The following is a 25,820-nucleotide window of genomic DNA, read 5'->3' as shown; positions in this document are numbered from 1 at the left end:
ACATCAGAATGATGACAACCAACACCAGATAAATCATACAATACCGGTGTTTCACGGAGCTCGCTTCTCCAAAATAGCAATTGCTTCGTATACCTGGATTTTGTCCCACTTAGTTGAACCACCATCAAGCTGAGCGTATTTCCTAAACATCTCAAAGCCGATCTCAATCCCGCCATTGTAAATGTGGTACTTGGTCGTTGAATCTCCTTCATCAAAGATGTTGTTACTAGCCTCGGTGGGAGGCTTCGTGACATCATGGGCTCGTTTGACTTGTTGGCGGACATAATTCGAAGAATTAACACCATCATCACCCAACCTCTTGTTCTTAGGTGTGGTGGAGCCTCTTGAGCTACCAACCATTGAATGTGATATTGTTTGGGTTTTCTGTTTTTGTCTCTCAGATTGTGTTTGAATAATGGATTAAGTACAAAAGAGGTGGAAGTCTTTGAGTTGAAATGTAGAGGAAGTAACTCCTTAAATAATCCTTCATTTTACCTTGGTTCTTTGTAAATTATGAAAGTTATATTCAGTAATTTATGCCCAACAAACCTACCTAAAGAACGCTAAGCGACTCGTTCGTCAAGTAAATAATGTTGTTCGTTGACCAAATTACCCAACGAACTCCTTGATTTACTCAACAAACAAGGTATTTTACTTCGAAGACGCAAGGGGAGCGCTTGTTGAGTAAAGTTCGTCGTTCCCCGGAAAATTTGACGGACTAAAATACTTTATCAAACAAACACACTATTTTTTCACGCAAATGCAGGGGGTGCGTTCGTTGAATACAGTTGGCGTTTCCAAGGAAATTGGACCCAACTAACTTACTTTTTCAAACAAATGAGCTATTTGTTCATGCGAACGCAGGGGTTGCGTTCGTTGAGTAAAGTTGCCCGTTCCTCGTTTCTCGTTCCCAGGAAAAATGGGCCCAACTAACTTACTTTTTTTAATTAAACGGATTATTTGTTCACGCAAATGCAAAAGTTGTGTTCGTTGAGTAAAGTTACCCATTCCCCGGAAAAATAGACCCAACTAACTTACTTTTTCCAACAAACGAGCTATTTGTTCACGCGAACGCAGGGGTTACGTTCGTTGAGTAAAGTTGCCCGTTCATGGAGAAAATGGGTCAACTAACTTACTTTTTCAAACAAACGAGCTATTTGTTCACGCAAACGCAGGTGTTGCATCTGTTGAGTAAAGTTACCCGTTCCCCGGAAAAATGAGCCCAACTAACTTACTTTTTCAAACAAATGGCAATTTGTTCACACAAACGCAGGGGCTGCGTTCATTGAGTAAAGTTGCCCGTTTCCCCCAAAAGTATACCCAATTAACTTACTTTTTCAACCAAACGGGCTATTTGTTTATACGAATGCAATGGGTTGCGTTCGTTGAGTAAAATCTCCCGTTCCCCAGAAAAATGGGCCCAACTAATTTCCTTTTTCAAACAAATGGGCTATTTGTTCACACGAAGGCAGATGTTGCGTTCGTTGAGTAAAGTTGCTCGTTCCTCGGAAAAATTGGCCCAACTAACTTACTTTTTCAAACAAACGAGCTATTTGTTCATGCGAACACAATGGTTTGCGTTCATTGAGTAAAGATGCCCGTTCCCCATAAAAATGGGCCCAAATAACTTACTTTTTCAAACAAACAGGTTATTTGTTCACATGAACGCAGAGGTTGCTTTCGTTGAGAAAAGTTGCTCGTTCCTCGGTAAAATTGGCCCAAATAACTTACTTTTTCAAATAAACATGCTATTTGTTCACGCGAATGCAGGGGTTGCGTTCGTTGAGTAAAGTTGCCCGTTCCCTGGAAAAATGGACCTCACTAACTTACTTTTTCAAACAAATGAGATATTTATTCACGCGAACGCAATGGGCACTTTCGTTGAGTAAAGTTACCGTTCCTTTGGAAAATGGACCCCACTAACTTAGTTTTTCAAACAAATGAGCTTTTTTTCAGGCGAACGCAGGGAGTGCATTTGTTAAGTAAATAAAAGTTCACGAGAAAGAAGAAGACATGAATGGGTGTTTTGTTTTGAGTTGAAGAAATTACTATTATTATTTTTTAAGGAAAAAATGTATGGGTGCGATATATACTATTGTTGGTTTAATTGGATCTATCCTCTTATATTTTTCACGTGCTTCTTTTTTAAAACTATTTAAAATTTTGTTCTTATAATAAAAAGGGAATAAAATTACAAATATATGCACATAACTATGACTCGAACCTAGGCCTTGTACCAAGGGATATGCACTAGAAACCAAATCCACTAAATACACTTCTATATTAATGTGTGTCTATTATTCAATATTAGTTTACACAATTCGGGATCTACCCTCAAGTCAAATATGCTACATGACAATGTGTATTACAACGTAATTTCGATAATTGGTCGCTTTGTAATATAATATGTTCGGCTTATTGCCCCTTATCGTTTCTCATGCTCTGTATTTCGGTTAATTTCGACCTTCGATTTATAGTTTAAAAAACAGGTGTAATTATGCCTGTACAAAAGAATAAGATTCATTTTTCTGAACAATTAGGGGTTTGCGCACAGAAGGACTTGCATTGCATCATCGTCATGCAATTGCATGTGTTCAATGCAAATACCGACCCCCTGTGTGCAAACTGAACAAAGCTTAACAACGTTATGCTGATTAATGTATAGCGCAAAGACAAACAAAACCAAGCAAACACTTAGTTGACCCTATGTCTATTATTCAATATTAGGGTTAATGACATTGTGTTTTACACAATTCGGGATCTACCCTCTCCTACATACTTTCCCTTCCGAATTTCGAACCAATTTGTTTTTTCTCCCGCTAAATCCAATGCCCTTCGCATAACTCATATAATATTCTTCCGCTAATTTTATCGTTTTAAACTCTTTCCCCATAACATCTTCTTTCCTCGGTGCAATAATGTCAACACCATTATCATCACTACTTTCACTAACCATATGTTCGACCGACATATGCCCACTCTCTGTTGCCGGTGCCCTGTGACTTGACCTTTCACAACCATCCAAATACCCTGAATCACTATAACCACCCTTTGATGTCTCTCCACCCCTGTCCATCTTACCAGACCTCTCCATGCCTGAGAAACATAATTTCAAACTGAAATTACATTATACTCTATGTGCTAACATACTTTCTCTTAAAAAAAAACTCAAATGAATAATGTCATGCTATTGCACATACTAAGGTCAATAATTGACCACGTATAACTGTTTCGCAACCAAAAACATGCAATTGCATCAACTCAATACCCAAAATACATTCAAGTCCTAAACCAGAAAATAGGGTTCTTTGAAATCTTACTTGATGTTTCCATACTTTCAAAGCCTCCTCCTTTCACTTCCTTTTGCCACCACCTCAAATTTCGTCGTTAACAGCCAAGGATCTTCAAAATCTTTACAACCACATTATTATTACAAATCCATTCCCCTGCAAAATTTTAATTATATATCACACAATGCCAACAGCCCATACTAAATTACTTAAATCCCTCCAATTTGGTGACCATTTCATCATGGAGGTTGGACCCACCATCAATTTGGTATCTGCATTTCAGTTTCGGGCAACTAGAGAGAAGAGTTGAGGACCTCAATTCTATTACCATTACCTTCTTGCAGATGCGTTTTGCCCAAGCACAGACAGGAGTTGCTAAGGATTGAATTTGGGCAAGCACAGAGAAGAGCTCCTGGAGGCGCTACGGATTGGATCGGCTTCATGTACAGTTTCCTCTGGTGCTGTGACTTCTGTAAGCCCCCCTTCACTTCAGATGAAAGGGCTAAAGCCCGAGTCTCTACTGCTCCGAAAACTCAGTATTCACAGAGGTAGACAGAAATGGGGTCTCACAGAGTCCTCTAGTTCCCTATGTTGTGTTCGATTTGGGAAACCAGAATGGAGCGGACTGGTCGCGTCTTCTTCTCCTCCAAACCTGCCTTTCTCTTTCCTCACATGCCACTCACATGCTGAATCACAATGGCTGAAGAGGTCATTAGGTCATTGAATCTCAGCCATCCTTTTTTAACATGGAACCTCAACCGTTGGATAGCTGGCTGTACCGGTACAGCTGAGGCACCACAGAATTTCCCCATAAGGTAATAAGCTCATCTCTTGATTCTCATTTTTTTACGTACTTTGATGGCAGCACCAGCACTCAACATCCATTATTAACTAAATGGATGGGTTTGGTTTGGTTTAGGTCTCATCCCGCACCCTGGATTCAATATAAAATCACTAGTTGAATTGGTTCGGTTTATATATTTTCTTACATACGCCAAATAAAACTTTATACAATATATTTATGGCGCTGATTTTTTCACTTTCTTTTTCTTCACATATACTCCATTTTATTTTTTGAGATTGGGCCGCACATAACATCTAAGCTAACAGTCTCAACATCAATTATTAAAGGTCTCATCGCATATAAGCTAACTATCATAACATCCATTATTTAAGTTTCAATATTTTCTGTAACCAACACAAAAAGTTCCAAGATTTTCAAGGGATTAAATTGAACCCTCGTTCAACCCCCTCACCCAAATCTCCCTCGTTGTAGGAGCATCTCCGTCAAAGGAGATCCTGGCAATTGGCTACGACTGCAATAACAGGCCATCAGTGCAGGTAAATTGGAATGCTATTCTGGTAGGTCCAAGTTTAAAAATAAAAAACATATTTTAGGGCCCTACAGAACCGCTAGATCAAACAAGCCCAAGTTCTTATGTTATGTTGAGATTGAGATTGATGGCGGCCCTTTGATATAAGGGTGTTTTGGGCCCTGAGACAAGGCCCAATTAAAGATTAGCTGTCTTCAACTCAAAACAGTGGGCAGCCTAATGACTTGGACCGAACCCAAAGGTTAAATGAATGAATCACATGCTTGCATTCCAGTATTCTAAATTCTAATGTATAATTTAACTTAAGAAAAAAAAAATTAAAAATAGTACCACTTAACCTCTTGAAAGCTATTGAAGAGAGGGGTGTCGTAATTATATAGTCTATTTAACTTTAGTTTAATAGCCGTTTCGCATTGACAAAGACAGCCCAACTTGCTCTAAAGGATATTATATACAAAGAGAGTGTGACACAAAACCTTTCAAAGACAAAACATGCTTTGTCATGAGTCATATCCAAAAGATTGGCATGTAGATCGTATTTCTCCATTTCGGCCTCATTTGGTAGCTCGAATAACAAATCGCTTTTTCAATTAAAATGAATTTTAAGGTTCGTTTGGGACTATTTCTCTAGGAAGCACTTTTATTAAAAGCGCTTTTATTATAAAGATGTTGAAATTTTCATAAGAAATTGAAGTACTTTTTGGAGAAGCACTCAGCACTCCCAAGTGAGTGCTTCTCCAAAAAGCGCTTTTATGACCCAAAAACGTTTCTAAACTTTTATGCCAAACGCTGTTATAAGAGCTTTTGATTATCAAAAATTACTTTTAACTGTTCCAGAAGCACTTTCAATCCCGCCCTTAGTGTTGATTGAACATTTGGTGTTCCTAATAAATGAAAGATTTGACTCATTAAATTGAACAGATATCCTACATGTTAGAGAAAACAAATCCCTTTCACGAGTATGAGCCCGGTCTCAATAGCCGTATTGAGCAATCAAGCTAACCCGTGTTGCCAATGAGAGGACCATGTGTCATTGTCCTTCCTGTAGTTTTACATGGAGAACATTCGTAGCACAATAATGTAGAGTTTTACGCATGGCATTGCCAGCTAAATCTACATGCAAAATATGTGATTTCTAACCTTTATGGCTCTACCTGCCTTTGTAGTTACCCCATGCCATAATTGAGAGTCCTATTGAGAATTTTATTCCATTATTTAATGAAAAACCAAAAGGGAAATAACAAGATTCTCTCACTTTCTCTCGCTTTCTCTCACTTTCTTTCTCCTATTGGCCACAAAAAAGCAAACCGAAAAGAAACCCTAAAAAAATTTCCAAGAGAATTCAACGCAACATTCCAGATATTTCCTTTGGATGGCACGAGCCTGCCACGCGCCCTTTCCAACAACTCAATCCAAGCCGTCCACGTTTTTCTAATCCAACGGTCCAAACAGCCCCTAGCCACCGATATAGTGACTCATTCTCTCCACTTCTCAATCCTCACCTCCACACCACACGCTCCTCCCTCAAACCCTCATTTTCCTCTGCTTTCCGCTGTTCTTCAAGCCCCGATTCTCTCTCACCCACACTAATTTCCTATCTCTATCACACAATCCGTGTGTTTTCCTCTCTGCAACCAACCATGCTTCTCAAAGGTTCTCCAGCCTCCTCTCACTTGATCACTCGCGGGGAGAACTTGGGTCCTCTGTTTTCCTCTGCTCCATCTTTATCTTCGTCCAAGCTTTCGTATTCGTTCTCTCCTCTGAACTCGTTCACATCTCTGAATTCGATTCTTCGGTTCCCTCCGACGAGAAATGAAGGTGGGGTTGTGGTCTGTGCGTCCAAGAATGCGAATAATCGGCCACTTACCGGTGTGGTTTTCGAGCCATTTGAAGAGGTGAAGAAGGAGCTAGAACTCGTACCTACTCTTCCACAAGTCTCTCTTGCTCGCCAGAAGTTTACCAATGAAAGCGAGGCAGCTATTAACGAACAGATCAAGTGGGTTTTGTCTCTTTTTCCTTCAAATATTATATTTTCACGAAAGAAGTGTTTTTTTTTTAAATAGTTCTTTAAGACCATGATTGATTTGAAGTCTTAAAAGTTCAATCTTGAAGCATTATCCGATTGTGTGTGTCAACGCATTTTTATCTTTCATGTGAAAATTGTGCCTTTAATTGTTTAATGTGGATTTTTCTCTCGGAGTGTGTGGATTTGTGTAACGATGTGGTTGCAAATCTTTGCGTTTTGAGTAGTAGTTTGGATTTCAATGTCTCATTGAAAAGTAATGTAATTGACCCTCTTTTTTAATTTCTGATTGAAATCTGGTTATATTTGTTTATGCTCTGTTTTCTAACGATTTATTTGTTCTTTGATGGAATATCAGTGTGGAATACAACGTCTCCTACGTTTACCATGCCATGTATGCCTATTTCGACAGGGACAATGTAGCGCTCAAGGGTCTTGCCAAGTAATTTCTTGGACATCCTACTATTTTGACAAATCTTATACATAAGTTTCGTTGTTCATGGTTTTGTTCTGTACAGGTTTTTCAAGGAATCGAGTGAGGAAGAGAGGGACCATGCTGAGAAGCTTATGGAATACCAGGTGTTTGGTTTATTCCTCGCCTAATATATAATCTTCCGTGTATTGCTTACTGTAATAGGCTTTAAATTCAGTTTCTCATTTGTCAAATTGAATTGCTTATCTCTTTTTTTCTTTCTGGTGATTCTTAGAATAAACGCGGTGGAAGAGTGAAATTGCAGTCTATTTTGATGCCTGTTTCTGAGTTTGATCATGCAGAGAAAGGAGATGCTTTATATGGTTAGTTTTATTCGCCCTTGTGTATTTGTGATGAAAACTATACCCTTGTAATGAAATTTTGGCCCCCAGACACCATTCTGTTATTTTCTATGCTCAAGGTGTTCCTTTTCCAAATTATCATTGCTCAATTGGGATTTGCATGAATTTTTTTCTCAGTGATGTGCTCGCATCAAATAATGTTTAGTTGTGTCATAGCACAGTATACTTGAGTTTTGAAGACATTGGTTGTCTGCTTAACAATAAAATTGGTTTTCAAGTGTTTCATTAAGTGTGTGCTGGATGATAGTTAAGGGAATAAAAAAAAAAGAATGGCATGGCCCTCAGACTTGGTTTATGCAGATGTATTCAGCCATTGGATTATTTGAAGGGATTGTAATATACTGTGTAAACTGTTTATTATTGAGCTCTAACTCTGTCCTGTTCTTTTGATTTAGCAATGGAGCTTGCATTGTCTCTGGAGAAACTGACAAATGAAAAGCTGCTCAACTTACACCATGTAAGGCGTTTATTCTTATTTGACACCAACTTCTTAACTTTATGATGATGTTCTTTACCTGATTATATTTGGTAAATTTGATGTCATTTCAGTAGTAACATCGTTTGCTTTGTGGTATCAATTGACATGTGCCACTATGTTTGAAGATTCAAATGTTTTTATGCTATGCTCCAGCTTCTAACACATGCTTTTATGTTTGACTATGCGACTAACAGGTTGCTGAGAAGAACAAAGATGTGCAGTTAACAGATTTCGTTGAAAGCGAGTTTTTGACTGAGCAGGTGATTCTTGATGTCCTCCTTTGTTTATCTTGAGTTGGAAAGGTTTCTATACGGCATGGTTTTGATGTTCTACTTTTACCTTTCCAGGTGGAAGCCATCAAGAAAATATCTGAATATGTTGCTCAACTAAGGAGAGTCGGGAAAGGACATGGTAGGAACCAATGATCCAATATCATTGTCATCTTTACTTTATCCTGTATTGTTATCTTTGTATATTTTAATATGGCCTTACTTTATCTGCTCTGATTTTTCTGTTTCTTAAAACTGTCTTGTTTCCTGTTCATTCCAGGGGTTTGGCACTTCGATCAGGCACTGCTTCATGGGGATGGAGCCGTTGATGCAATTGCTGCGTGATGGTGAATCTATTGCCTTTCTTTATTGGTTACCAGTTTGAAGGTGCTTGCATGGTCTGTTGTGCTGATGGTTCTTGTTTAGAGATTTTTGATTGTGTGGTTAGAACCTTCTGTAGTTTTCTAGACGAGGAAAATACATGGGTTGATTTTAGTCGAGCTAGTTAAAAATGCAGCTATGAACTTTATCCTTCTATTAGTGCAAACCTTAGCGAAATATATGAGCCTGTTTGTTTCTACTTTCGAATAGACGTTAGCATATGGTCTCAAACAAAAACAAAAAAGGGTGCACTATAGTCTTTGTGACCATAATGAACTGGTGCCAGCACTTGCAGTCGAAGTACTCATGGTGGCGCTTCTAGTAATTTTCTGTGGCTTTTAGGACTTGAAAAGGGCAAGGACTCTCGTACTCCTTATATGCCCTTCAAAATCATATAAAAAGGATGGGCGTCTCACTCCTAGCCTCAAAAGCTTTTTACCTTTATCTTAAGTGCATGCAGCCAAACGACGTTTCTTAAATCACCAGCTGCAGGGCCAAAAAGGAGCACCAAATGACTAAAGATTACAACAACAAAAAAATCAAGATCCACAATCTGTGAGTACGGTGGTGGTCCAGGGTTACCTATCTCTAGAGAAACGAGAAGCAGAACCCTAGAAAAATCTTCCGAGTTAAAAAAGGTAACAAAAATCTTCCGAGCTAAAAAAAGGAAAGAAAAAGGGCATGCCGGCACCATTTCGGATTACGCCACCCTTTAGCGGACTCTATTAAATTAAGCTTCCGCGTATACTTGTACTTGTTTGTTAAAACTTCTTGTTGAACCAGTTCATCCATTATTGTAAAACGCAAGGACATATCATTGTTCACTCGTGCTAAACTTCGCAGTACAATGCTAAAACAGTTAGTTATATGAATTTAGGAAGTTTTCTCTGCAAGCGTTTCATGTTCATCATGCTTGGTTTATTTTTGGCCTCAGTGAATTGAGAATAAGTTCGAACTTGAAGGAACAGAAACAGATGTACAATTGACAAACGAAAAGTCAATTGTACTTATTTAGCCTTATTCATCAACTGACCCAAATCACTTTTGTTTTGTGGGCTGTCGTTTGTTTGACTATTTTCTTTTGGGCCTTGAATGTGAAAGATAAAACTCTTGCAATTCCTCCTATTCTTATAAGGAATTACGATAAAACTCTTGTATTTCCTCCTATTCTTATTAGGAATTAGGAGCACTTGTATATAAATAAGGGGTTCTTTTCTTTCTATAGTCAATTGCTTCACATTCAATTCAAAGCCAACAAAAAAATCTCGTCTGTGTTTTGAATCAATGGAATCGGGTATGTTTTCTTAAACAAAACTTCTCTAGGTTACTCGTGTTTTCCTTTCCTTAATTTTGTAAATTTGTTTGTTTGCAAGTTGTTGTCATGCTATATTTAGTATTGTAAATATGCGAGCCTTTTATATTGTATCTTGCTATTGCAAAAATTTCTAGACAATTCATGTGTCCTACTCCTATAAATTGATGAATATTTGGTGAAATAAAACAAAAAATTATATCCTAAATTAAGGAAAATAAGGAAAAAGAGAAAAGCATGACTCTAATCTAATACTCAGTTGAGTTGAATTTTTGGCTACACATGTTATATAATCCTATCATACAATATACGTGGGGAATCCTTTCGTTTTTGTCAACTAGTGAATGACACACCCATTTTTTTTAGGACTTTTCATAATCAAACTCATGAACTTGTCTGGGAGAGCAATTACTCCAAACTAGTACACTAATAGATCCTTTGCATGAAAGACACGCCCTAAAACACCCTAAGCGGCCACCTTAATTAGTTTTATTTCAATCAGTTTTTAGGATGTTGTTTATTTATATATATTGTTTTATATCACTGTGTGTGTAAGGTTACATCCTTCTAGATTTGTCTTTAGATTTTTTGTTCTCCATTTGCTTCTGTAATTTGATTGTTTTTTTAGTTGTAACATGCCTATCTTCTAATAAAAGAAAAACAGGAATTAATGCACCTTTTAGTTTGAAATTCTTTTTTACTGGTTTTCTTTTTTAATTTATATCTTTGTATCGTTCCATCAATTTTTACTTTCTATGTTTCAAATCATACGGTTATTTTTATAAAGCTATGGCCAAGATTAATTACACATCTGCTTCTTCTTCATCGCATCTCTAATTGATTTTTTTTTCTTTTTTATTTTTAGATTGGGAAAGTTTGCCTGAGGAGCTTTTAGATTTAGTTTTCAAGAGACTAGTGTTACATTTAGATTCTTTACGATTCGCTGCTGTTTGCAAGTCATGGTATTGGGTATCAAAGAATAAGCAAATCAATAGTGTTCCAATGCTCTTGATTCCTGATAGACAAAAAAATACATGGAATTTTTGTGATGTGACAAATGATAAGGTCCTCAAAATGCAGTTAAAATGGGTGAAGAGGCGATTTTGTGGGTCTTCAAAAGGATGGTTAATAGTTTGCGATGAAAATTTTGTGGTAACCTTAATAAATCCATCATTCAGGGTTAAAGGAAGAAAAAAGAAAAAAAATTCAATTATTCGTCTGCCTCCATTAAATCCTCCAGGTAAACACCACAGAGAAGCTTGTGCTAAAGATTGTGAATATTTTGTCTACAAGGCGGCGATTTCCGCAGATCCAATATCAAATGCAAATGACTGCATTGTTGTGGTAATATATGGCGCATGGTGTGAATTGGCTTTTATTAGACTTGGAGACAATAAATGGACATACTTCGATCGAAGTTGTTCCATTTTTGAAGATGTTGCTCAAATTGGAGATAAAAGTTATGTTCTTACAGCCATTACGAGACAACTTTTTATTTTTGAATATACTACTCAACGCATCCTAAATATAAATCTGGTGGCGGCACCTCTTTGTGAAACAGACATATACATAAAGGCATACCTTGTGGGTTCCAATGAGGAAGAGTTATTGTTGGTTCACCGCTATGAAACTTATACACATCATGGTCGCGTGACAAATGAATTTAGAGTTTTCAAACTGGATGATGATAAGTATGCGTGGATTGAGAAAAATGACTTAGGTGATTTTGCTTTCTTTGTGGGTGATAACTCTTCAATATCTGTCGTGGCTTCAAAAATTCAAGGATGTGAGTCGAATTGCATATACTTCTACGATGATTTTGATCTGACATTAGGATATTGTTCGTTTACAGATTTTGGGGTGTACAATGTCAAAAGTCAAAGGATTTTAAAGCCTGCACATGTTATGACCCTGATGAAGAAGTTGAAGCAATCTCCAATTTGGTTTTTGCCTTCAGTTTATCTATAAAAATTTGTCACATTTCTTCTTATCCCCAAACATTTTAAGATATTTTTTTAGGTTATGCTTTAAAGATGTAGATTCAGTATTAAAGCTTTGATATTTGATACATTTTTTTATTTATGGCAACTTGGTCATGCTTGGTTTATTTTTGGCCTCAGTGAATTGAGAATATGGACGCAATGACATATCGAATGTGAAGGGAATCATATCAAATGCAAAAACTGTTAATTGTTGAGGGAAAAAATTTGCAAAATCATTCGCTAGTTTAGAACTGCATAACCAATTCAAATACGTAACAGGTGCATACTTCTGTAGGTCAAAAACTAAGTTAATAATTGTCCTAAAAACTAGTCGAGAAAATATATCAGCACTTGGGATAAGAAGTTCCATGTCAACAAAAGGCACCAGCATTTCAGGCACTTGAGGAAAAGGAAGTTGCAGCCCTACGAGTCTGTCATGAAAGAAAACGAATAAAAACCACTGTTAGTGCAAATATAACTTCCTCTTCATGCTTTACGTAAATGAAGACTAATTAGAAAATTAAGTACCCTGTTCATGAAAAGCATTGGAAAAGAAATTCACTGCACAAACTGTTGAACAATTCCATATATATTACAATTTACAGCAGCAAATAAGACTGTAATATAAATGCATAAAACTCACTACGTGGCAGCAACAGTTCCACAGTCTACTAAACATATTTATCAGTGTTGGTTTCAACTTCTTGTTTTCCAAATTCAGTTAGACGAAAGATAAGTTAATGAACATAAAAAGAACCCACATCAATTTAATCATCTATCAGCTGTTAAGTGAATATAAAAATCTGACAAGCTAAGAATTAAAAATTGTTCTTGACAAGAAATGCTCTGCCTCTCAGCATTATAATCACATTACCTGTCTGTTCCTTCTCTTAGTAGGAAACTGCATCTGTCTGGTCGAGTAAGACAAGGACCTCTTTGAAAGAATCAACGGTGCAATATTGATATCCTTCTCCAGGAACACCAAGATTTTCAACGGTTTTGTTCACAAGGTCTAGTGATACAAACTCATGCTTTGATTTTATGTAGTAATTATCAAAGTTATCATCATCATCGGAAAATTCTTCCCTATCTCCACAAAGCATCAGTAATACTTCGCCGCTCATTATGGCAATGAATATTTTATATTGACATTTGACGTGAGCAGTAAGTTATTTTGTGAGATGTCAGTGCCGAAGAGTTCATACTCTTTCATCACCCATATATCAAGAAAACGGTTTTCACATCTGTTATCCATTGAGAACAGAGCAATGGATTTTCCAATGTGAAGACCGTTTTCTTGATCTATGGGTGATGAAAGAGTATGACATAAGTAACAAGTCTCACAACCTTATAGTCATTGGTATTAGCATCAAAACCAAACCCAATAGAAGCATCGTATCCACCATGTGTCATATAGGTAACACCAGGCCAGGGAAGGGTCACTAACTTTCTAATGGCTGGGTTCCATATAAAGATATCGTAACCATAACGGAAGATATCATCCGCAAAGCAGATTAGCCCGTTACAAGTGCCGACCACACGAAGATGTCGATTGTACAGTTCTTGCTTTGGAGCAATTGGAAATTCTATCTTGGAGTACTCGTCAAAAGCCTTGTTATCATAATGCAGAGAATAAACCTCTTCCAGTACATCTTCAACAAGGGCTTTGTGGAACATAGTGACGCTCCTCTTACCAGCAACCCTGTGGATTAGGAATAGGTGACTGGCGTTCAGGTTATTAACATGAACTGTTGGGTTGAGGTGGGTGCGAATAAAGCTTTGGTTTATGATCATGGACCTCCATGTCTTGCACACTGAGATGCATTTGATAACAGATTTGACGGTTAGCCTAAGTAGGATCTCTTGTATGATTTCCTGGGGAAAAGTGCATGAGATCGCTTCAATTTTAAATTCCTGCATCCCTTGTGCGATATCTTGTATGTTATCCATGTCTTGCACATTCAAATAGTTACACTAAATGAGAAAAAACAATTGATACAAAAAAAAGCTATAATTAAGAAAAAGAAATATCAAGAGAGCTGTTTGTTTTTGGGGTCAAATATCAAGAGAGCTGTTCTTAAGCAGAGTAAAATTCATATACATAAAATTAAAAAGATCCAGTAACAAGGAGCATTAAGAACCCTAAACGTCGTAGTTTTCAGATGAAATGATACCCAGTCTCAACTCTATAAATGAAAAATCCAAATCCATCAACTAAAAATAAAAAATAAAAAATAAAAATCCACCATTCATATCAGGAAAAAAAAAACCTCTAAAAAATCCGGGAAAAATAAAAGAAAAACTTGAGGAACCTGATGAGAAAAGCAGAAGAAATGGAGCTGACGAAGCGTCTCGTTCTGGTGCTGTGTTAGAGAAGAAGAGTGAAGGAGAAGAACCCTTTTCTAGCTTCTAGGGCATTTGTTTCCGTACATGATGGCGAGATAAGAAAATCGCGTCGGCTCAAACCTTAATGGATCAAAGGGACCTCTTCATTCTGACTTACAAATGAATTTTCATCGGTAGTCAATAAATTACCTCCCTGGAACCTGTTGCTCCAAGTCTTTGAACTGGGTTTTCGGTCATCAATCTGACAGGAGGCCAAAGGAAATGTAAGTAAGATGAAGGCATGCTGTCTTCAAATTCTAAATGAGAGGACTTTAGATATCTTAGTCTGACAGACCTCTCTTGAAAAATAGAGGCACATTAGAGATCTACATAAGCAGTCACAATAAAATTGTAATTAATACATCCAGAAACATATCTCTTGTAATCTTTCTTACTTGTCAATCAAATCGTATGCTTCATAGCTCATCTCCTCAGGTACCTTAGGCCAGGGAATATCTCTGTTTATTATATTGTTGAAAATTTGCTGCAATAAGTAGCATCTATAAGTAACAGTGTCAAATTTTTCACCCAAGACTCTCAAATGATCTGGCATTAAAAGATGTTACAATTCCCGGTTATAAGGATCAGAAAAAATCATTCAGATGTTAAGGATGCTATAAAAGACTTGGAGCAATGTTAAGTAGAAATAAGAGCAATAGAGAAATACTGTAGTGCAGAAAATATACAACGAAATGTAAAACCAATAAATGATAAATTCAATAAAATTTTGGTGAAGAGTTGAACGAACAGGCTGTAAGAACCACCAGAAAAAGAACTTAATCCTTCATGAACAGTCCAAAAAGAACCACCAGAAAAATTTTAGGAACAAAATATCAGAAGAACAAACTGTTGTGCCAATGAAAATGAGGAGAAAGATTAATGCTCATAAGATATTCACGAGTTTACTGAAGAGTGTATATAGAATTTATGCATATATATACACAAAATCCTCTCTTAAGTTCCTTAAGTAAGGACCTGTTTTTTGTTATGACAGAAGATGATTACATTCAATAAAGAGGGAAAAGAAAAAAAACAAAATACGCCCAGCAGTCCAAAAACAATTTAAATTAATGCCCACCATAGTTAGACTGCATACCTGTGGATGCTCTGCATTGAACGGTGGAAGACCAACAAGCAGCTCAAAAAGAATAACGCCCACAGACCACCAATCAGCAGTTGCACTATGCCCCATGCCAAGAAGTATTTCAGGTGCCAAATAATCAGGGGTGCCAACAACTGAATGTTTCTGGCGCTGTGTCCTTTCTGATGAAGGCTGAGTTTTTGGTTCATCATCTCGAAGAAAACCAGTATCACTAACTGATGGACCTGATAAGTCATCAGTGCTGCTGATTAGACCAACCTTGGAGAGCCCAAAATCTGTCAACTGTAACATAAGGGATTAGACATTTGTGAGAAGTGACAAGTAAACACTTTATGGCAGAACCTATGCAGATGATACCCAAAAAAAACAGATGCATGATATAATACCAGAATGCTTTTACTATGGCCAAACTTATCTCCAATTATATAAAAGAGGGAGGGAATTATGTAAAAGAACTAAGACCGCAAAATATTGACCTTGATGTGACCATCTTGACCAATCAACAGGTTGTCTGGCTTCAAGTCTCTATGGACAACATTTAATGAATGCAAATACTCCAAAGCAAGAACCTTTAAAAAGAAAAGAGTAAACAAAAGATTACTTGTACTGTTATACCATCTATGAGAAAAAATTTAGAGAAAGAGAAATGAAAAGGTGAATCTGGAGAGGAAAATGGAACAAAAGATACTAGTATTCCCTTACAACTTCTGCAATATATACTTTGGCCATATCTTCATCTAAGCAGCCTAGATTTCGTAGTAAAGAGTACAGATCTCCACCATTTAAGTATTCCATGACCAGATACAGGTTTTCCCTGCATGTGAACGAATAGAAAAATCGGACCTGCTCATCATCAGAAGCACGTATTAGAAATTATTTCCAAATGCAATGCATTCTTAAAGTGAACTGTACATTTTGGGGGCCCACTCACCACAAAAGGATTGCGAAGCAATATAAGGATGTTACGCTCCGCCAAAATACTTTCAACAGCATTTTTACGAATCATATCAGCCTTCTTTAATACCTTCAGAAATGTACCACCAGAATCAGTTCTGAGAACCGACTTATCTTGAAACATTTACTTGCAATTAAAAGATGGAAGCATTTTCCATGGCTGAAAACACATAGAAACAAACAGACCTTTATAGCAAATAAGTCACCAGTCGCTCTTTTTCTGGCAAGAAAAACTCGCCCAAATGCACCCCTGCTTATTGGTTTTATTATTTCAAAATCTTCAATAGATGTTCGATCCTTTGAACACGGATTGATGGGGCTGGCACGCAGACTACGAACTGCTTCATCTTCAACTGAACTTTCTTCGTCAGCCATACCATTTGATGGATCCACTTTCTCATCTTCTATCTGCCCACAAAGATGTACATATTTTTCCCTGTAAATTTCAGAATTATCATTATAATCAGAGATGCTTTTACTGGATTTTAAATAATTAACCAATCATTTGAAGAAATATGAAAAATATAATGACGACAGAAGATAAAAATGAGACAATTTTGTTAATGCTCGAATCAAGAAAATCTTTTGAGGGGATTCACAATTGTACAAACCACAAGAGACGTGCAGTAATAAATTATGGCTTCCACTCACTGCAATAATTTTTCTATACGCCTTCCAAAAGTCTCCACAACAAGGGCATCGACCTTCCTATCCTGGATGGCATATTTTAGGTCTTCCAGTCGTTCAAGCATGTACTCCAATGCACTGTATTCACAATTGCTAACATTTGCGATGGAACGGGCGATATCCAGTAGCTTATGAATCTGTCAATCCATGCTCTAATCAAAATATGAACATGAAGGGAGCAGAGTGTCTATAGCAACCAAGATGAACCAAAAATGCATTCAACAAGAGTTTCAGTTGCAGAGCAATAATACGAACTTAAAACAAAGTATACTGACTTCATCTTTGAGAGAAAAAGAAGTAACGGCAGAATTCTGGTCAGAAGGAAAATAGAAGTGGGTCACCTGCTGATAACTCTCAAGTTCTGGTATTGCTCTCCATCCACTCAACAGCATTTCAATCTGACTGGTTCTTGGTGTTAATAGTGGTGATCTTGGTGTCGAGCTTCCTGCCGACGAGGTTCTGGTGCCTTGTTCAGGTGTCAAAGAAGAACGCATGTCACATGGCATGTCAGGCAAAACATTCAGATCTTCCATGACAAAAGAATTGTCAGCATCAGGAACGCAATCAAGAATGCCTTCAGAGAAACGAGGAGACAAGTCATTTCGTTTTGGTGGTGACAACTCATCTAAATCTTCATGCATCCTTGTTGTATATACTCCTGAAACATCAAAACTTCCTCGAGTATCAGTGCCTTTTAGTGTCCAAGATTCCATTATCCTTTCAAGAGCTTCAGCAACTCTTTCAAGTCGATCATCACAGTTAAACCCTTCAAGTCACACCTATCAGCAATCGTACATATTCGGGAGTGCTCCTCTACATGTACAGTTGGTATTTCCACCTCACATATGCGACAGATCATCAAATTCTCGTATGAAACATTCTGCTGATCCATCCATAATCCCCAAGAGATTCTTTGTGCACTTGCAGACACCTCTGGGGGTTCAGGTCGGCATGATGGAGTATCCACATTGTCACTACTATACTCCCCACAAGTTTTTGTGTCATCTTTGGCATGCAAACGGTCTGATTTGTCGTTTGGCGCTGTATCAGCAGCATCATGGCCTTTCTGATTCTTCTCAGCAGCAGATGGAAGTTTTTTCCAAGATGACATCCTATAGCTGCCTGTAGATTCAACGCTTTTGGCAGTGTCAACCTCCACATCATCAGCAGCACTAACTTTTTCCTGCTCATGGGACTTATTCATGTGCTTCTCATTTGCATCCTTACCACCCAGTTGGCCACTAAAGCTCTGCTGTGCACCCTCCAAAATTTGTTCAGGGTAAACACCAAGATCACTGAGCTGGTGAAGACTGAGAATGTGCTCTTCCTCATAACCACTCTCTTTTTGGAACTGCACAAGCCGTGTGCACCGAGTGAGAATAAAAAGAAGACGGGTGTGGGCTTGTTTGAGGGCCCCCATTGGTAGCTCTTGACGCCGGTCATCCAATTTCTGAACAATGGCTTCGCACTTCACCCAAAATTCACCAGGCGACATCTTTGCACACCGCCGGGCAACAACCAACAAGTCCTCAAAATTCTCTTTCCATTCAGGGTGAGACTCCGAAGACTTTTCAAGTATTCCCACCAAATCACCAGCAAATGCACCTAAATCAAAGTCAACATCTTCCTTTAACCTCTCAAATCTTGCCCTGACCGCCACCATAATCTCCTAAACAATTTTACAACAGCGACACAGTTTAATGAGATCGGGCAAAGAATAAAATAAAATACTATAAGGCATAAAAATTTATAATAAAAATTCAAATTTACCTCCATATGGCCAAATGCGCGAGACTTCCACACGGGAAATGGTCGAACTCCTTTAGAGTTGAGCTCATGAGAGAAACTTTTAATGTCATGTGTTCTCTTCTTTCGCCCACTCGTAAGACGCAGTATTGCCTGAAAACGCGGCGACTGCATTTCCTTTGAAAAGGCTGCATGGTTACCCTACCAATATATACAATTACATACAAACCACATCATTGTCAAGCTCGTGAGCTACCTGCATTTCTCCAACCAACTTCATATATATATATATACATAATGCAATTCATTGGCAATTTCTTTACCTCCGAGACTGGATTGAGTAGTGAAGGATTTCTGAGCGATTTTGATTGATTCCAGTGCACAGGTTTCACTATAAAGAAATTGAAAATTAGAAATTAACAAAAAATAAATTACACTCACAAATACCTGATGATCGAATTCATTATTAGACGGAAAAGAACGAATTATAATCCAATAAAATAAGAATATTAAAACGTTACCACATTAAAGTTACGTAAATACCTGGTTGTATGGGCGTAAATTTGGGTTTTGGCTTGACCGTGTACTTGACCTTATTCGATTCGTCACCGAAATTCGAAGCCGAGCAGACCGACGAAGAGAATCGAAGCGGGGACGGAGCCGATCGAGTCCGAATGTGATTGAGGCCGAGCGACGATGCCAACACGATAGGCGCATCATCTGTTTTACGTTCCGTACGAACCTGGTCCTCATACTCTTCGTCGTCGTCGTCGTCTTCTTCTTCGAATTCTTCAAATTCTTCGTCTTCGTGGATCGTGTGTCTGGGGCTTCGTCGAATCGGGATGGGGGGGATTTTGAGGAGCTTAGCTCTGGAGGGAGAGGGTTGAGTTGGAGAGGACACGGACGACGTCGTTGCGGAGTCTAATTTGCCGTCGGGGTCGGAAATCAGGGGTGGCTTTGAAGAAGGTGGAGGAGAGCTCGACATGGGGGAGAAAACAGTTCGGTTTTAGATTCGGATTCGGATTCGGATTCGTCATGGGATTGAGAGAGAGAGAGAGAGAGAGGGGGGGTTGCTGGGGGAGATTATCTCGCGGGAAGAGAGCGTTAGAGAGTGACACGAATTTATGTGTTTTTTCGGTTGTGGGTTTGAAACGGGCTTCCCGCTAAGCATGTAATTGGCGTCGTTCCCCTGCAGACGGGACTACCGTAAGTTCGAACTTGAAGGAACAGAAACAGATGTACAATTGACAAACGAAAAGTCAATTGTACTTATTTAGCCTTATTCATCAACTGACCCAAATCACTTTTGTTTTGTGGGCCGTCGTTTGTTTGACTATTTTCTTTTGGGCCTTGAATGTGAAAGATAAAACTCTTGCAATTCCTCCTATTCTTATAAGGAATTACGATAAAACTCTTGTATTTCCTCCTATTCTTATTAGGAATTAGGAGCACTTGTATATAAATAAGGGGTTCTTTTCTTTCTATAGTCAATTGCTTTACATTCAATTCAAAGCCACCAAAAAAATCTCGTCTGTGTTTGGAATCAATGGAATCAGGTATGTTTTCTTAAACAAAACTTCTCTAGGTTACACTCGTGTTTTCCTTTCCTTAACTTTGTAAATTTGTTTGTTTGCAAGTTGTTGTCATGCTATATTTAGTATTGTAAATATGCGAGCCTTTCATATTGTATCTTGCTATTGCAAAAATTTCTAGACAATTCATGTGTCCTACTCCTATAAATTTGATGAATATTTGGTGAAATAAAACAAAAAATTATATCCTAAATTAAGGAAAATAAGGAAAAAGAGAAAAGCATGACTCTAATCTAATACTCAGTTGAGTTGAATTTTTGGCTACACATGTTATATAATCCTATCATACAATATACGTGGGGAATCCTTTCATTTTTGTCAACTAGTGAATGACACACCCTTTTTTTTTTAGGACTTTTCATAATCAAACTCATGAACTTGTCTGGGAGAGCAATTACTCCAAACTAGTACACTAATGGATCCTTTGCATGAAAGACACGCCCTAAAACACCCTAAGCGGCCACCTTAATTAGTTTTATTTCAATCAGTTTTTAGGATGTTGTTTATTTATATATATTGTTTTATATCACTGTGTGTGTAAGGTTACATCCTTCTAGATTTGTCTTTAGATTTTTTGTTCTCCATTTGCTTCTGTAATTTGATTGTTTTTTAGTTGTAACATGCCTATCTTCTAATAAAAGAAAAACAGGAATTAATGCACCTTTTAGTTTGAAATTCTTTTTTACTGGTTTTCTTTTTTAATTTATATCTTTGTATCGTTCCATCAATTTTTACTTTCTATGTTTCAAATCATACGGTTATTTTTATAAAGCTATGGCCAAGATTAATTACACATCTGCTTCTTCTTCATCGCATCTCTAATTGATTTTTTTTTTCTTTTTTATTTTCAGATTGGGAAAGTTTGCCTGATGAACTTTTAGATTTAGTTTTCAAGAGACTAGTGTTACATTTAGATTCTTTACGATTCGCTGCTGTTTGCAAGTCATGGAATTGGGTATCAAAGAATAACCAAATCAATAGTGTTCCAATGCTCTTAATTCCTGATAGACAAAAAAATACATGGAATTTTTGTGATGTGACAAATGATAAGGTCCTCAAAATGCAGTTAAAATGGATGAAGAGGCGATTTTGTGGGTCTTCAAAAGGATGGTTAATAGTTTGCGATGAAAATTTTGTGGTAACCTTAATAAATCCATCATTCAGGGTTAAAGGAAGAAAAAAGAAAAAAAATTCAATTATTCGTCTACCTCCACTAAATCCTCCAGGTAAACACCACACAGGAGCTTGTGCTAAACATTGTGAATATTTTGTCTACAAGTCGGCGATTTCCGCAGATCCAATATCAAATGCAAATGACTGCATTGTTGTGGTAATATATGGCGCAAGGTGTGAATTGGCTTTTATTAGACTTGGAGACAATAAATGGACATACTTCGATCGAAGTTGTTCCATTTTTGAAGATATTGCTCAAATTGGGGATAAAAGTTATGTTCTTACATCCTTTAAGAGACAACTTTTTATTCTTGAATATACTACTCAGCGCATCCTAAATATAAATCTGGTGGCGGCACCTCTTTATGAAACAGACATATACATAAAGGCATACCTTGTGGGTTCCAATGAGGAAGAGTTATTGTTGGTTCACCGCTATGATACTTATACACATCATGGTCGCGTGACAAATGGATTTAGAGTTTTCAAACTGGATGATGATAAGTATGCGTGGATTGAGAAAAATGACTTAGGTGATTTTGCTTTGTTTGTGGGTGATAACTCTTCAATATCTGTCGTGGCTTCAAAAATTCAAGGATGTGAGTCGAATTGCATATACTTCTACGATGATTGTGATCTGTCATTAGAATATTGTTCGTTTACAGATTTTGGGGTGTACAATGTCAAAAGTCAAAGGATTTTAAAGCCTGCACATATTATGACCCTGATGAAGAAGTTGAAGCAATCTCCAATTTGGTTTTTGCCATCAGTTTATCTATAAAATTTGTCACATTTCTTCTTATCCCCAAACATTTTAAGATATTTTTTTAGGTTATGTTTTAAAGATGTAGATTCAGTATTAAATCTTTGATATTTGATACCTTTTTTTATTTATGGCAACTTGGTCATGCTTGGTTTATTTTTGGCCTCAGTGAATTGAGAATATGGACGCAATGACATATCGAATGTGAAGGGAATCATATCAAATGCAAATACTGTTAATTGTTGAGGGAAAAAATTTGCAAAATCATTCGCTAGTTTAGAACTGCATAACCAATTCAAATATGTAACAGGTGCATACTTCCATAGGTCAAAAACTAAGTTAATAATTGTCCTAAAAACTAGTCGAGAAAATATATCAGCACTTGGGATAAGAAGTTCCATGTCAACAAAAGGCACCAGCATTCCAGGCACTTGAGGAAAAGGAAGTTGCAGCCCTACGAGTCTGTCATGAAAGAAAACGAATAAAAACCACTGTTAGTGCAAATATAACTTCCTCTTCATGCTTTACGTAAATGAAGACTAATTAGAAAATTAAGTACCCTGTTCATGAAAAGCATTGGAAAAGAAATTCACTGCACAAACTGTTGAACAATTCCATATATATTACAATTTACAGCAGCAAATAAGACTCTAATATGAATGCATAAAACTCACTACGTGGCAGCAACAGTTTTGATTTTATGTAGTAATTATCAAAGTTATCATCATCACCGGAAAATTCTTCCCTATCTCCACAAAGCATCAGTAATACTTCGCCGCTCTTCCTAAAACATAATGCCCCTGGGTAGAAGTCTTTCCGGCCCCTGTGGACCAAGCAATTTGGTCCACGACTCCTTTATGCCATACTCTTTCATCACCCATATATCAAGAAAACGGTTTTCACATCTGTTATCCATTGAGAACAGAGCAATGAATTTTCCATATCCTGAAACAGATAATTGTAATCCTAGTTTGAAATCACATATTAAACTCTTCGGCACTGGTATTTCACAAAATAACTTACTGCTCACGTCAAATGTCAATATAAAATATTCATTGCCATAATCTGTCCGGTGGAGTACAGGCTTTTGATATTACATAGACGCGAATCCCAGGCTTTTGTTAATGTGGTTCTTCACTGGCCTGTACTCCGCCGGACAGATTATGGCAATGAATATTTTATATTGACATTTGACGTGAGCAGTAAGTTATTTTGTGAGATGTCAGTGCCGAAGAGTTTAATATGTGATTTCAAACTGGGATTACAATTATCTGTTTCAGGAGATGGAAAATCCATTGCTTTATTCTCAATGGATAACGAATGTGAAGACCGTTTTCTTGATCTATGGGTGATGAAAGAGTATGACATAAGTAACAAGTCTCACAACCTTATAGTCATTGGTATTAGCATCAAAACCAAACCCAATAGAAGCATCGTATCCACCATGTGTCATATAGGTAACACCAGGCCAGGGAAGGGTCACTAACTTTCTAATGGCTGGGTTCCATATAAAGATATCGTAACCATAACGGAAGATATCATCCGCAAAGCAGATTAGCCCGTTACAAGTGCCGACCACACGAAGATGTCGATTGTACAGTTCTTGCTTTGGAGCAATTGGAAATTCTATCTTGGAGTACTCGTCAAAAGCCTTGTTATCATAATGCAGAGAATAAACCTCTTCCAGTACATCTTCAACAAGGGCTTTGTGGAACATAGTGACGCTCCTCTTACCAGCAACCCTGTGGATTAGGAATAGGTGACTGGCGTTCAGGTTATTAACATGAACTGTTGGGTTGAGGTGGGTGCGAATAAAGCTTTGGTTTATGATCATGGACCTCCATGTCTTGCACACTGAGATGCATTTGATAACAGATTTGACGGTTAGCCTAAGTAGGATCTCTTGTATGATTTCCTGGGGAAAAGTGCATGAGATCGCTTCAATTTTAAATTCCTGCATCCCTTGTGCGATATCTTGTATGTTATCCATGTCTTGCACATTCAAATAGTTACACTAAATGAGAAAAAACAATTGATACAAAAAAAAGCTATAATTAAGAAAAAGAAATATCAAGAGAGCTGTTTGTTTTTGGGGTCAAATATCAAGAGAGCTGTTCTTAAGCAGAGTAAAATTCATATACATAAAATTAAAAAGATCCAGTAACAAGGAGCATTAAGAACCCTAAACGTCGTAGTTTTCAGATGAAATGATACCCAGTCTCAACTCTATAAATGAAAAATCCAAATCCAAATCCATCAACTAAAAATAAAAAATAAAAAATAAAAATCCACCATTCATATCAGGAAAAAAAAAACCTCTAAAAAATCCGAGAAAAATAAAAGAAAAACTTGAGGAACCTGATGAGAAAAGCAGAAGAAATGGAGCTGACGAAGCGTCTCGTTCTTGTGCTGTGTTAGAGAAGAAGAGTGAAGGAGAAGAACCCTTTTCTAGCTTCTAGGGCATTTGTTTCCGTACATGATGGCGAGATAAGAAAATCGCGTCGGCTCAAACCTTAATGGATCAAAGGGACCTCTCTATTTATACGCTGAGCCTGATTAAAAGCTTGAGTAAGATTTATCTATGCTTCATCCTGGGTTTACTGAGGATTTATTAATTGGAAAAAGCTTTCCCGGGAACATTTTAAAGCTGAAATTCCATTTTATCGCCATAATTCTGGAAACGTTTTATTTTGACCCCTGCTTTTTGTTGTATCTTTTATATTTTGCCACCTTTGCCTTAGATTGGACCTTTTGGTTTATGTAATGCAACTTTATCTCCAGGCCCATTCGGTTTCTTAGCCTCAATAATTCTAGAGTGTGCACTTATATATGGTCCTTAAGTGAGATCGTATTTCTTAATTGTTAAATTAAATTAGTTAGTTATTGAATAAAATTAGTTAGTTTAATTTAATAACTAGCCTCTCTGCACGCGCTTCCGCGCTTGCGAGAGGTTTTTTTTAAAAAATAAGTAAATTTATTTTAGAATTAAAAAAGATAATGGGTAGTTGTGTTCCATAAAAATAGGATCCATTATCTGCCTTTTCTTTTTCTTTTAATTTTTTTAAATATGAAAAAGTGTGAATTTATCATATTATCCTCATTTAATTAATAATTTGAATTCTTAATGTTTGCATTAACCAAGGGCATTTTCTGATATTTTGAATGTTTCACCATTCTCTGCCTTTTGCTTTATATATATAGATTAAGAGATAGAACCTCACACCATATATAACACCCTCACTATAGAATGAATCTTCTTAGCCCTCTCTTTTTCTTCTATTTTTCACTCCCTGCAGGCCCGTTCGTTAGTTTCAAATCAATTCCTGTAGGTGTAAGGGCATACAATTTTAGGTGGTCTCACCAATTATCCCATTTTTGGTCCTCTAGATATAAGAATTTCTCCATAAGCGACATTTTGTTTGACTTTTAGGGGGGTGTATTTAATTAAGATTTAAAAGAGTTAAATGAAGTTATAAAGTTTATAGAGTTCAATATATTTCAATTGATTTCTATAA

General features: G+C 37.2%; 5 protein-coding genes and 1 pseudogene across 7 annotated transcripts; 3 read left to right on the top strand and 3 right to left on the bottom strand.

Annotated features, from left to right (window-relative positions):
* On the top strand, positions 6,108-8,808 carry LOC18787640 (ferritin-3, chloroplastic). Its single transcript, XM_007220367.2, has 8 exons — positions 6,108-6,620; positions 7,006-7,089; positions 7,166-7,226; positions 7,355-7,442; positions 7,877-7,938; positions 8,154-8,219; positions 8,307-8,370; positions 8,509-8,808. The coding sequence occupies exons 1-8, from the start codon at positions 6,265-6,267 to the stop codon at positions 8,571-8,573; spliced, it is 846 nt and encodes a 281-aa protein (XP_007220429.1). The 5' UTR covers positions 6,108-6,264; the 3' UTR covers positions 8,574-8,808.
* LOC18785905 (probable F-box protein At4g22165) lies at positions 9,894-11,889 on the top strand. Its single transcript, XM_020557442.1, has 2 exons — positions 9,894-9,903; positions 10,787-11,889. The coding sequence occupies exons 1-2, from the start codon at positions 9,894-9,896 to the stop codon at positions 11,887-11,889; spliced, it is 1,113 nt and encodes a 370-aa protein (XP_020413031.1).
* On the bottom strand, positions 13,194-14,167 carry LOC18787250 (F-box/kelch-repeat protein At3g23880). The gene has a single exon (XM_020558175.1). It carries the CDS (start codon positions 13,851-13,853, stop codon positions 13,206-13,208), a length of 648 nt encoding a protein of 215 aa, XP_020413764.1. The 5' UTR covers positions 13,854-14,167; the 3' UTR covers positions 13,194-13,205.
* Positions 13,743-20,111, bottom strand: LOC18785802 (annotated as a pseudogene). The gene is made up of 13 exons (XR_002270385.1): positions 19,321-20,111; positions 19,101-19,168; positions 18,802-18,978; positions 17,373-18,700; positions 16,996-17,168; positions 16,531-16,780; positions 16,322-16,414; positions 16,093-16,233; positions 15,867-15,959; positions 15,385-15,672; positions 14,684-14,772; positions 14,216-14,490; positions 13,743-13,855 (listed from the first exon to the last, which is right to left on the bottom strand). The product of XR_002270385.1 is annotated as a probable serine/threonine protein kinase IRE (transcript).
* Positions 20,324-22,323, top strand: LOC18785902 (putative F-box protein At3g25750). Its single transcript, XM_007219191.2, has 2 exons — positions 20,324-20,333; positions 21,221-22,323. The coding sequence occupies exons 1-2, from the start codon at positions 20,324-20,326 to the stop codon at positions 22,321-22,323; spliced, it is 1,113 nt and encodes a 370-aa protein (XP_007219253.2).
* LOC18785314 (F-box/kelch-repeat protein At3g23880) lies at positions 22,511-25,024 on the bottom strand. 2 transcript variants are annotated; one of them, XR_002270386.1, is made up of 3 exons: positions 23,690-25,024; positions 22,865-23,182; positions 22,511-22,767 (listed from the first exon to the last, which is right to left on the bottom strand). XR_002270386.1 is itself a non-coding variant. In XM_020558174.1 (3 exons), the coding sequence occupies exons 2-3, from the start codon at positions 24,293-24,295 to the stop codon at positions 23,090-23,092; spliced, it is 699 nt and encodes a 232-aa protein (XP_020413763.1). In that variant the 5' UTR covers positions 24,296-24,297; positions 24,664-25,024; the 3' UTR covers positions 22,511-23,089. The 2 variants fall into 2 exon arrangements, 1 of the variants encoding a protein (XP_020413763.1); XM_020558174.1 differs by having other exon boundaries at positions 22,511-23,182; positions 23,690-24,297; positions 24,664-25,024.

The sequence above is a fragment of the Prunus persica genome, chromosome G2 (assembly GCF_000346465.2).
Source record: "Prunus persica cultivar Lovell chromosome G2, Prunus_persica_NCBIv2, whole genome shotgun sequence".
Classification (NCBI taxonomy): Eukaryota; Viridiplantae; Streptophyta; class Magnoliopsida; order Rosales; family Rosaceae; genus Prunus; species Prunus persica.
This window is presented reverse-complemented; position numbering and strand designations above follow the sequence as displayed.